Consider the following 12,240-nt stretch of genomic DNA (forward strand, 5'->3'; position numbering starts at 1 on the left):
GTGTACATGAAATGCTGGACACGTTGAAGCCAAATTCCTTTCCACAAGCAAATGCCCCCAGGCCTTCTGCCCATTCCCATTGTCAGCTCCCATGGGCATACTTAATGTGCTGGAAGTGAGTGGCGGTGTGAGTAAAGCTTGGCTTGGAATAGCATAGATACTATGTCTCAAACTGTAATGTGAAAAAAATGTCTGAATGATAAATTCTTAATAAAATCCAAATATTGGGGCATGTTTTGACACGCAAGTTATATCGCGCGATCATATAATTTATTGCAGTTGTTTTTGAATGACTGGCCCGTCCTGTGTTCATCATCAGTTCACTGAGACTGAGGATGTGTTGTTGTCTTTCCGAGAGCAGAAGAATGAAATACCAGCAATGGTCTCATTGTTTGCCAGGTTACGTAGAGGTTACCCACATACTGTACATAAAATGAAAAATAGTCATTTTCTGCCCTCTCGAACGTTATAGGCATACATTGCAATCACACCCTGCTCAACTGTCAAATTGTCAGTCAAATACTATTTCTATAACACAGACTTAAATTTTACACCATCTTCCCAATTCTGCCTTTCTCTTTGTGGTGTGCGTGCACTTGCAGACGGCAATGAGGCACTCTTAAGTGGCCCCACCAGCCCAAAGTTCTGGTCCACACGCCCGGCTGTCAAATGAGGCTTTTTAAAATGTTGTGCCTTACTTCTACTTCCGCCTCACTCACAGCATTATTGTGCTTTGAACCAGCAGACTATCCGAAGGGACAGCAATGCCTTTTCTGGGCGTAGGCATAGCTAGTCGGTTGCTTATTACAATCGCACCGGACAACTGCTGGTCTTTGCTTACCTTTAATTAGAATTGAAGTCGGTTGTCTTTCTACTGTGGCTATGTTGCATCACTGAGATAAAGGGTCCAGACAAGTGTAACGTATTAATGATGTGTCAATGAGGGAATCGTTGAAGCAGAGGATGAATCATACTCTTTAAAACACTGATGCTATGATTCAGCCGTCTGTGTTGTTGATTTTGGTGACATTTGTCTAATGTGTAACCGTCATTGACATAGTTTCCTGCTTAGACTCATGTAAAGACATCTGGCCAAAGATTTTTGCATACGTAGTATCGGGTTGCATTAGCATTATTTAGCTTGTAACCTTGTCGAAAACTTGTCTATTGCTCAATGCGGTTTGTCTTATGAGATTGGAGGCGGAATGACTTAAGGAAAGATAAACTAAATTGCGTGCATACTACTTCCAAATGTACTTTTTTTGTCATGCACAATCAGGGTTCTATACTGTAGTGTGTGTGTCCATTTCATAGTCCAAGCGGATACAGACATAGTTTGTTCAGTGCCTCACCTTGGCCTGGAGATTCCATTGTGTACACAGAGATGTTCAGTCACAGAGTGGAGTCGAGGTGTATCCACCCTCTGCATTATGCCGTGTTCGAGAGGAGTAAATAGTAGCCTGCAGTACATTAGCTGCTTCAGAGACGTGTAATTTTCCCAGCAGGCTCCTATTACAGCGCTGCTTCATTGTAATGGACTTGTTGCACAGCATGGGGCCATCCATGCAAGTCTTTCTCATTCTGCTCAACTCTGATGAAACATACAATGTCACTCAGGAAAGCAATTTTTCTTGTCTCTGCCCTACCCCTTAAAGTTTAAAAATTAACCTTAAAATAACAAAGCAAAGTTCGGGCGCCAGGTTCATGGAATACACACTCAACATACACTCATGCTATTATACATACATTGCAATGTTCGATGCTTGCAGTGAATCAAACACTTTGCCTTTGATGTAATGTGAATGGTTTCTCTGACTCTGAACTGACGTACATGCACAAAAAAATAAATAAAAAACAATAGCTGCTGATCTGTTGATGGGTGACGTTGTATTGAAAATCATACATATCACATACATATCACGATATGTTGAAGCATCCCAATTTGTATCTAGAAAAGATAGGATTTCCATTTGGGCCAAGAAAAATGTCACACGCAACTTAGAGCAAGCAATTGTCGTCTTTGCAGGTCAGGCGAATGATTATTAAGTCCCACTAGTTGATTTGACTCCCTTACTTTCTCACAGTTGTCAGAGGCTGCCAAAAGCCTTTTCTCAGTGTAGCTATCTGACTTGACCTGGACTCATGACAAATGTTCCCTTTATTTAAGTTGGCCCTCAGTCAGCCTGCATTTCTCTATAATGTGCATATTCTTTCCATTTCTACTATAATTTACTTGCTGAGACCCAAGTAAGAAAGTGCATGAGCACACATGAACTTTTAGTACACTGTCATGTTTGACATGTTAGTCCCAAAATGTGCCCTCTACTTTATGGTCACTTGAGGTTATACAGACGGAAGCTGGCATTTTCCCTGCTTCTTTTCACGGCTTGGGAGTCGATGAGTGTTGACGTCAACCGGTGAATTTGTGAGGTTTTGATATAGAGTAATATCAGAGGCTTAACAGTGGTGTAATGTAGCAAGCCATGACCAGGGCATGGATTCAACACCTAAGACTCATTTGTTCAAGGCCCTTTGTGTTGACAGGAATTGTCAACATACAACTCGTTTGATGGAGCAAACCTCCATTGGCTGTGTCGGTTCTTTTTGAAAGGCGCAGGCAAAATCCAGACTCCACGGTTATCATTTGAAGCACCAATTTATTGTGATTGCCGAGTGCAAGTAGCCAAAGATAGATACTGTAGATTTACTGATGATAGATAGATGAATGGGTGGATGGATGGATAGCTAGATTTGTCTCTTCTGACTTGCTGATAGTTGATATACATGCAATTTCAGCTCCAATTTTGACATCAACCTTATGAGAAAGATCTCGCCGCCAACTGTTTCTTGTTACCAGATTGGCATCGGAAGGTAAACACCGCGTTGTCGATGTTTTCGTCTGAAAACAGCTGCCTAGCCAAAGACAAAATCAGCACATTGAGAACATTGAGAATTAATCCAAACAATAAAAGTTGTGGATCGGTAAAATAAACAATGACTTTTAGAGAGCCAGATTTGAATGTTATAATCCTAACAATGCTGTGAGGTGAAATGAAAATTGCAACCCCGGTCACAATGTAATTGTCCTTGTTTACATCAGTGGTACTGCCCTTTGTTTGGCTACAATAGCAACATTGTATGGGATAGAAACTCGTTTAATTTTTTTTAATATTCTGATTGCTGGACCTGATCTGATTTACAATCTCACAGGAACGGAAATTACTTATCACAAAGGTTTTATCACACAAAGAAATCTTTACGAAGATGAGCCTCCTCTTCCTCACTGGAGCAGACGGTTTGCATGCCTGGACAGTGACTCATCAGCTTCGGTTCGGCTCACTGGGTTCTGTGGGGCCCAATGCCAACAACAACTGTTTTGAAGAAACAAACTCCAGCTGGGAATGACCTTTGACTTACCTTCCTTGACTCCTTGCCTTACACACAAACTTGAGTAAGATCTTCTGAAGTTCCGGACACCCAGTTGCCCCTTTTGACCACACAGTCTGTGCTGTCTTATGGACTTCATCCCATTGTAATTTTTTGTAATTTAAGATATACTGAATCTGAACATCGTGTCCACAGAGAAGGAGAACCCATACGAGGATGTTGACCTGAAGCGGAGGAGTGTGAGTCGGAAAACTTGTCATTTGGAGAGCAGCAGATCTTGGACTGCTATGGACCGGATGCAAAACTCTCCACCTCAGGTAAACCAAAGGCCTTATGGGGTTGACACTCTTCAGATTACATGCGATTTTCAGACAGAGTGACTCGATTTAGGAGCTGTCATTTGGACGATTTCTGTGCTTTGACATGACTTTGAATACCAGTGCTGTATGGTGGCAGTGAACTCATCTCAACTTGCTTCACATTAAGCAGCAGTTTGGTAGTCTATTCAACAATTATTCTAAAGAGAGGCTTCAAGCTGTTAACTGCCACTCACAAACGAGAGTTATTGACAAACTAAACACAAAAAAAACCAACTTAAGTGTTTCGTATTTAACACCCCCAACGTACTTTGCTTTAAGAATGCCCCCGCTTTCTTTATGCTCGCACAGCATGGACGGGCTAATGAAAAGCATCACTAGTTGCGGTGTTATAACCCTTTTGTATTTGAGCAATAAAAACTGTGGTGCAACACATGTAGACAGACGTTATCACAATACCCACAGCATTAATTATTTATCGTATGTTTAAAAAAAACATGAATGTTGCAGCTCCTGAAAATTGTGGTGAATCTGACTCGTATTTTGTCTGTATTACTATTATGCTGCATCCCGGTGGCCTGGTGGAACACCAGATGGAGCAGCACCATGAATTGAATGGAAGCATTCAGTCATGATGCCCATTACATTCCGACATACATTTTTAATTATGTTATTACTCCATGTATGTACAATATTATACAGTGCTATTTTAAAAAACACATTTCAAAAACTGTAGTTATTTTTGGGGGGTACACTGGAACAGACTGATGGGGTTTCCATTCATTTCAATTGCAAAATATATTGGTTATAGATTGTGGTTGATGTATTTGGTATTAACCTTTTCTTTTTCTACTTTCTCTCATTAGTTGCCATCTAAACCCAGCAGTCAGTCCCTTCGCCTCCTGAGCACCATCGACCGGAAGAGTCACCGGCTATCACAGTTGTCCAAACGCCACAGTCATGATGAAACGTTGCTCCTCCCCCAAAGGGGTGTATCAGCTTCCTCTTGTGGCCTGCTGGATGATAGCCTTTGTGGCACCAGCGATAACCTGGCCTCACACAGGCATTGGCGGATTCCCAAGGTACACATAGCTGGATCCAACACAAATACCTCCACTTAGCCCTCGCAGAGCCCTACTTGTGTTCCCTCCGAGGCCTCCAGGATTCTTATAATGCTTTGGTTTAGAGCAGTGGTTTCCAAAGCGTGAGGCACACCTCCCGTGAGGAGTGTCAGCTGACTTCAATGTCAGGCGCAGCAGAATGAGAAAAAGACCATTTTAAATACATTCATATAAAACTGTGACCTGCCTAGCGTCTAAACGTCAGGTACGTGTTAAGGGAAAAAAGATTGATGTTTTGTTACCTTGACGAGAGACAGATGGACGGGGCCGAAACCGACTGAAGTGTTGTTGCGCATTATGTAGGGTTCAGCAAATAGTTTTCACAACTGTCGGCCACTGACCTTACTGAGATTTAAACTTTGAATTGCTGGTAAATTTGCGTCACAACATCGCAGATACAACAGCCAACCAGAAATGTCGTGTCATGTGAGCGTATCAAGTCAGATTTAGCTGGCCACCAGCCTTTGGAAAGCCTGTATACTACAGTGTAGGTCTGTCACGAACAAATCTTTGCAGAATAGATTCTTCTATCAATTGTTCCATCGAGTCCTTGAGTATTTGCCCCCATTGCGCTATGTTGCAAAAATATCAGGAATCACAGTTTTTCTGTCGGAGCGAGTTAGTTCAAGGAAGGCATCATTAATTTTAGATATTATGTACGCCTTGATTGGTATTCATTAGTTTAGCTTGGAAAATACTAAGAACTGAAAAATACCCCTCAGATTGCACTATTTCACTTTTATGGCAACAATTTCAACGCACGGATTCGTCCATATTGCGTCCAACAAGACGTTACGTGTGCAAATTACTGCTGGACAATAGACAAACACTGGACAACAAGGAGGACAAAAAAAAAACAATTAAAAAAAAGTATGCCATAATGCATTGTAAAACATTCTAAGGGGTTGACCAAAAACAGCAAAAAGGTGCTGAAGCTAGGAGGACAAACTGTATTAATTATTCCAGCCTTGTCTATAAGTGTTTGGCTTACGAATGAGCACCATGTCCGCTGCACTTCCCGAACCACTTCTTCTCCAAAGTGGATTTTGTGCCATTACAAGACCTTCCCGCGCTGCATTTTTCACATCAAAAGTGGAATCTCACTCAGTAGATCTATTGTAGTATTGGCTAAAAAAAAAACAATGTTGCTTCATTCTTTCAGGATTAACATTATCCATGCATTCCGAGAAGTCAACGGCTGTAATTTCTCCGCGACGGACCAGTTACTTCAGGTTCCACTTGGTGTGCGGCGGGCCTTGGAAAAATCCTGAAAATAAAGCCAACATTTTTATTGACAAAAGCTGATATTAAAAAACATTCAATGTTGAAACTGTAATACGGGCACCATTGTACTGGTGCGCAACACTAACCGTGGGGGACAAGGGAGGCTATTTTATGGACTCCGAAAGGAGGCCTCCTGTCCCACAGTAAAACTTTGCTTGCAGTCAATCATATCTCCAGTATTCTGTTTAGTAGTACTGCTACGTTTATTAACCATTACTTGTGAGTAGACACGCACGACTGCTTCTTGTATTTGTTGAGATGAGACCACATTGTGATCTGTTTACAGTTGGTCCAGAGAATAAACTCCATCTATTGCAGTAAACGTGGGAAGAAGAGACTTAAAAAGCTGTCCATGACGAATCTTGACACCTCATCTTTGAGAGGTATCCTTTGCATTTTTTTAAAGCAGGGTTGTTAGCATCCAAACTGCCATAAATAGATCTCGTGCCATCTTTCCCAATGCCTCAGCATATGTGTGTGAAATTGCCCTTGAACTGAAGAAAAGCTTGTCTGTCTCCTGTGTGCCCTTCAGATGAGAACAGCGAAAGTGAGAGCGACTCTGATGACAGGTTCAAAGGTGAGTGACCACATCACCGTTTTTTCTCAAGATTGAGGTGCGACACTTCTGTGAAAGTAGAGCAGTTTTACCAGCAAAAGTGAATTCAAGCCGCAGATCTAATAAGATTGCATCTGTTAATTTGCTGATAAATGATCTAAGATTGCTTCTCATGGATTATTCTTTCATTCCCATCCTCAGCTCACACCCAGAGGTTGTTGAAATTACAGTCCATCCTTCGACGGGCCCCCAGCTACCGCACGCTGGAGCTGCAACTAATCGAGTGGCAGGAGAGAGAACTCTTCGAGTATTTTGTTGTTGTGTCTTTGAAAAAGAAGCAGAGCAAGAACTCGTACTCCCCGGAGGTCACCTACCAGTTCCCCAAGGTGAGTCCTTGGTCATCGTAACCTGCTGCTGGTCTTTTCACATATTTTACACCTGACAAGAATTTCAAGTGATTTCTTTTTTCTCATGTGTGTCTGACAAAAAAAGCAACCCAGCGCCTCACCTGAGGCCTGATTTATTTAAAAGCCAAATAGTGGGTGCTTAATTGCGTGTTCACTCATTCTAACAGATTGCACACGCTCTTGGCAACGGGTGTAAAAGGGGTGGAGTAAAAGGGGTTTTGTACTGCTGATGGTTTTCACCGTGGGAGAGTACTGCAATTGCAAAAGGAAGTTTGAAGGAATGGAACTGAAAGTGTTAGTGGAATACAAAAAAAAACATATTACCGAGTTACAAAAAATAAATCTGTCACTTGATCATTTTGGGGAAGCCAGACACCACATAGACACCATGTTTTTTTTTATTTTGCTCATCCCATGTTAGTGGCAATTGATTCTTACAGTATGCGCCCATCCTGCGTGTGCTGAAACAGGCAAAACTCTGCTCTGGGACACTGAAAGACCCATAAGAAATGTGTCCATTTTAAAATGAGTGAAGAGGAGTTCTGTCCTTATGGCATGGCTCTTTCCTGTGAATGGCCCCAAGTCGGCCGTTAGGTCATTCAGAAGCTCCAAAATTGCATTGCTGGAGACGACATGCTGCAATCATTTTTGTTTCTGGGATTTCAAAAATGTTTACACAAGCCAAAACATTCTCCCAGCTGCCTTGTATTTGTTTTGCCTGTGCTATGCTGCCCTCTCTTCTCAGATGCTTTATTTAAAGATGGTAAATTAGCTCATGAAATACATCAAACGTCTAATAGATCACATTGTGTGTTCTAAATTCACCTACGTGCATATCCTCTTCCCACACCGTACGAGATGAACTGCATTACAATAAAGCACATATTGCAGACGCAATCCTGATCGCGCTCAGTTCGTAGATCAGCCATTTGTTTGTGCAAGCCCTCTGCGGATCAGGCCTCAAGTGTTTTAGTTAGCAAATTGCAACCATAAAACACAAAACACCAGTTACATTCGATTCATCTATCCATATTCAACACCCCTTATCCTGACCCCCCCACCCCCACCCCAAATAAAAAGCACGAGCACATTGCACTTTACACTAATACCGAATTATATTTATCATTTCCTACCAAAATGTACAGTGGCAGTTAGTGAATGGGGTCATCGAACGGTGAACTCTCTCCTGTATGTTTGTCTTCCTTGACAACTTCAATATCTCTTGGTGGTTGAATAAAAAATAGTCGGAGAAAATATTACGTGTGAAGCCTAAAAAGCTGATGCAGGGTTGCATATCTGTAGCTGTGCGGTGCTCAATCACCGCGATGGTTTGCTTAAATCACCTTCGGCCATGTCGCATGGTGTGCAGCGGCGGGCCATAGCTGTCTTCGTAGATGTGGAAAGTGGAAAAAAGCCACATAAACACAGTAACATAATAGACAAGTGGTCAAAAACTCCACAATTACTACGATTATTACAAAACATCATTCATTTCAAACAGAGAGCGAATTCAGAAAACAAACGGAAGTAAATGAGAACCGGTTTATTTTTCTAGCCACCTATAATCAAAAGTTACAATAATGCAATGATTGATCTTTGGTTACAATAGCCATAACGAAACATCTTGCCACACAGCTGGCCACGTGCTACAAATACCGTAGTACCAATAGCAAATAGAGCTGTGGTGTGCCCAATCGTTTCAGAGGCAAATAAGTATTAGCGATTGTTTTGTGTCACAATGGTACTGCTCACATGTAGGTGTTATATTAAACAATCATGTAAAACGGACATCACTGCGGACAGAATTATTTGAACGACTTCTGTTTTCCTGCAGCTCGAGCGGCTTACCAAGCAGATGAGAGAAGCAGAACAGAGGCTTAAAGCTATTCCTCAGTTCTGTTTCCCAGATGCAAAAGACTGGAATCCCGTGACAGAGTATTCCAGGTATGGCTGAGTGTGTATTTATAAACACATATATGTAAAATAGCAAAAAAATTATACGTACTAAATATACATTCATAGTAAGGCATATTCATCCCTTGACTTTTAGAAAAACCCAACGACCCCAGAAGTATTTCTGACAATAATCTCAATGCAGTTGTATGACCGGTCAACAGATTTTGTGTCCCGAAACATATTTGATTTAAAAATGTACAGTATATATTTTCATTTTAGTGTGACCCATAAAAGCATATGCAAAAAGGAAACTACATACATACATACATACATACATACATACATACATACATACATACATACGTACATACATACATACATACATACATACATACATGCTATTATTTTTCTGATGATGATGATGATGAAAAGGCACGAGAGACAAACGAGAGCAGATTAGGAATTAGTGAAAAAAAAAAAGAAATTCAAGAAAATATTTCTTGCAATTCTGATAAAAACAAAATCTAGAAAATGTGTGTTGTTTTTAGTATTACGGTTTGTCACTTTTCTACAGAATACAATGGATTGCTTTTCATATTAATCTTCTTTGCCATGCTTACGCTGTGTCAATTGTTGTTCTATGCTACAGTGAGACCTTCTCCTTCATGTTGACCGGAGAAGACGGCAGCAGGAGATTTGGCTACTGCAGACGCCTGCTGGTCAGCTACCGTTCACCTCCCCACCCTCTCTGTGCTTCCATGTACACCCTGCTGAGCCTTGTTTGTTTTGACAGACCGTTTCATTTGCACATGAGATAGGGTTTTCCAATGACGCCACAGTTGATTTTCTGGGCTTGGAGGAAGGTATATGAACACAGTGTAATTAAAAAAAAACACACACACACGCATACTTGTACATTGGTGTGAATCCGGTTGCACAAAACGATCCAGCCGATTAGCACGAAAGTAGGAGAAAAATGTTAACAGAACCATCCAAGTAGCATGAGCTTGAATAGGGCAAGACATAAAAGACGGTTCGTTTCCTCTATTGTGAACTCTGAATGCGCAGTTCACCACATTTCCTTGATTGACCATGAGTAAGATTAGCAAAGAACGTTAGTTGTTGTCTTTTAGAGCGCACTTGTTGATTGACATTACATGGGTGTCGCACCCATGGGGGATATGGGTGTCACCACCCATACTTTTCCTTGTGAAAGGTTCAACACTCGTCCCGCTCTCACAATCACTCGCACTGGCCCTGAGCTACGTCAGTATTTTCGCCCACCACCCTCTGTTTTTTCAAACATGACACTGGCTTCTCCTTTCATATTTTTAAAAGCATTTTTCTTTCAGCGATTGTTTCTTAATTTTTCCTCCATGCAAGAAAACTGGTGATTTTTTTATCTTTTTGTGCTCTTTTCAATCATGGGCCTGACTGAGATGGATTTTTTTGTGTTTGAGTTTTCCACTACTCGTGCCACTTTTGGCTAATGTTAAACAAATGCTCGGACAGCTTCACATAAAGCCGTGAAGCGAGTCATTCGTACTATTAGTAGGAAGCACTGTAGATGTCAATAAATGCACCGTTTTGCCTCAATAGCAATAGTAGTTGTCCTGCTAATATGCCAAAGATGTCCTGCTTGTGTGTGGAAATGTTGCACAGAAAGAAGGCAGTACTGCAATAAAATAAGAACTGAATCCTCTTACCAGTGAGGATAGAGAGCGTACTTTGATATGGAACTTAACATCGATATCAAGAAAACCCAATAAATACTTGAATGGCTTTCCATACTTTTAAGGATCGTTTTTCTTGTACACAAGGGAGGAAATTACTGAAAGGAATTCTAATTCAATCTGACCAAAATAACCAAATCCAAACATCAGTCCTCGCTTGGTTAGGACGACACACTGTCTCCTTCTTCATCAAGATGTCTGAAACAAAGATAAATAGTGAATTTTCAATCGCCGTATTTGTCCTAAAAATAGCGACGTCAAAGATGCCGCCGAATTTGGCCTCTCATTCACCTCTGATTAAGCCAGATGGCCGTGTGATCCTGTCTACTTCTCCTCAAGGCTTCTTTTCACTCGTGGGGTGTTTTTACTTGCTGTCAATTGTATTTGCTCAGGACACTGGGCTTGGCAAAATCAACGGAAAAGATCTTAACTGTGTAATTACGGACATCTCTTTCTCATAATGAGGCCACAGAGCGTTTTCAACTTTTTTTTAATTGACCTTTTTTGATTGAGCTGTCTTCCCAGTTTATAACTTGCGGGTGGTGACCTTCATGATGTGGAATTTGCCATTTGGTCGTTCTGCGAATGTTAACGTACATTTTCAAAGAGTCACTGGGAAGGTCAGTGTAGTGGACGCCTCCACTCGTACTTTGCCTCCTGTGATGAAGCCCGCATAAATGTTGATCTAATACTTTTATGAAGGTAGAAGAAGAGGTGAGCCCCTCTCCGTCGGTGGCTTTGTTCCCTCCCTCCTGTCCGTCCAGCAAGTTGGCAGCAAGCGAGCATTCCTGAGCACTTGAATCAAGCTCCACACAGTTGATTTAATCATCCATTAGGAAAGGCAGAGGAGAAACAAGAGAAAATGGTATACCTAATATGGACACGAGGTTTGACGTTTCTTGAGGCCTTGTGATAGTGTCTCGGCGAGCGAGTGAATGTTGGGAAGGTTGATAGCATCAGCGGGAGTAGAAAAAGCACCTGTGTTTAGCAAGCGGCTCACCACAAATAGTTTTGATTTTTCTGCGACAATCTCTCAACAACATGAGCAGTCGGGTTCTATTTTTAGGTGAATTCCACACCTTTTAACCTTTGCTACCCTTTCCTTCTTGCACTCGTAAAACTACAGTCCTTTACAGCTGATAAGTCTGTCATCGCTGCTGTTCAATTTGGTCTTTCTCTTTCAGCCGAGTGGAAAAGGACCACGCCTTCCAGAAGTGTACTGTGTCATCAGCAGGCTAGGCTGTTTTGACTTGTTCTCCACAGTGAGTTCATGCAAACACACTCGAGCACATATACCCCAGATAGTGTGGCGTTTGAGCTGAATTTTGACCTTCAACTCTACTTCTGTCCATGAAAGCTCACATTTGTATAGCTTTTTTTCTCAAGTTCCTCAACTTAGCGTTTGCACTTTAGTCCAAAAAAAGCTCAAAGCATGACAACAAAACAATAAAAAGAATAAAACAAAAAAACAATCAGATGCAAACTTAATCAGTCACTTCTTGAGGTATACAAATGCTGCGGAAATATTAATGCTCAATT

The 12,240-nt window shown here is 41.4% G+C and overlaps 1 protein-coding gene across 2 annotated transcripts in view; it reads left to right on the forward strand.

The window, feature by feature from the left end:
• The window catches only part of dennd2b (DENN domain containing 2B), a 56,327-nt gene that overhangs the window by 26,898 nt on the left and 17,189 nt on the right, over positions 1-12,240 (forward strand). For both annotated transcript variants that reach the window (XM_052063600.1, XM_052063599.1), the window contains exons 5-12: positions 3,583-3,704; positions 4,571-4,786; positions 6,396-6,492; positions 6,642-6,686; positions 6,867-7,051; positions 8,907-9,016; positions 9,618-9,687; positions 11,886-11,963. In XM_052063600.1, coding sequence (XP_051919560.1) covers positions 3,583-3,704; positions 4,571-4,786; positions 6,396-6,492; positions 6,642-6,686; positions 6,867-7,051; positions 8,907-9,016; positions 9,618-9,687; positions 11,886-11,963 — 923 coding nt within the window. The remainder of the gene's footprint in view (positions 1-3,582; positions 3,705-4,570; positions 4,787-6,395; positions 6,493-6,641; positions 6,687-6,866; positions 7,052-8,906; positions 9,017-9,617; positions 9,688-11,885; positions 11,964-12,240) is intronic.

This window comes from Hippocampus zosterae, chromosome 4 (assembly GCF_025434085.1).
Source record: "Hippocampus zosterae strain Florida chromosome 4, ASM2543408v3, whole genome shotgun sequence".
NCBI classification, from domain to species: Eukaryota; Metazoa; Chordata; class Actinopteri; order Syngnathiformes; family Syngnathidae; genus Hippocampus; species Hippocampus zosterae.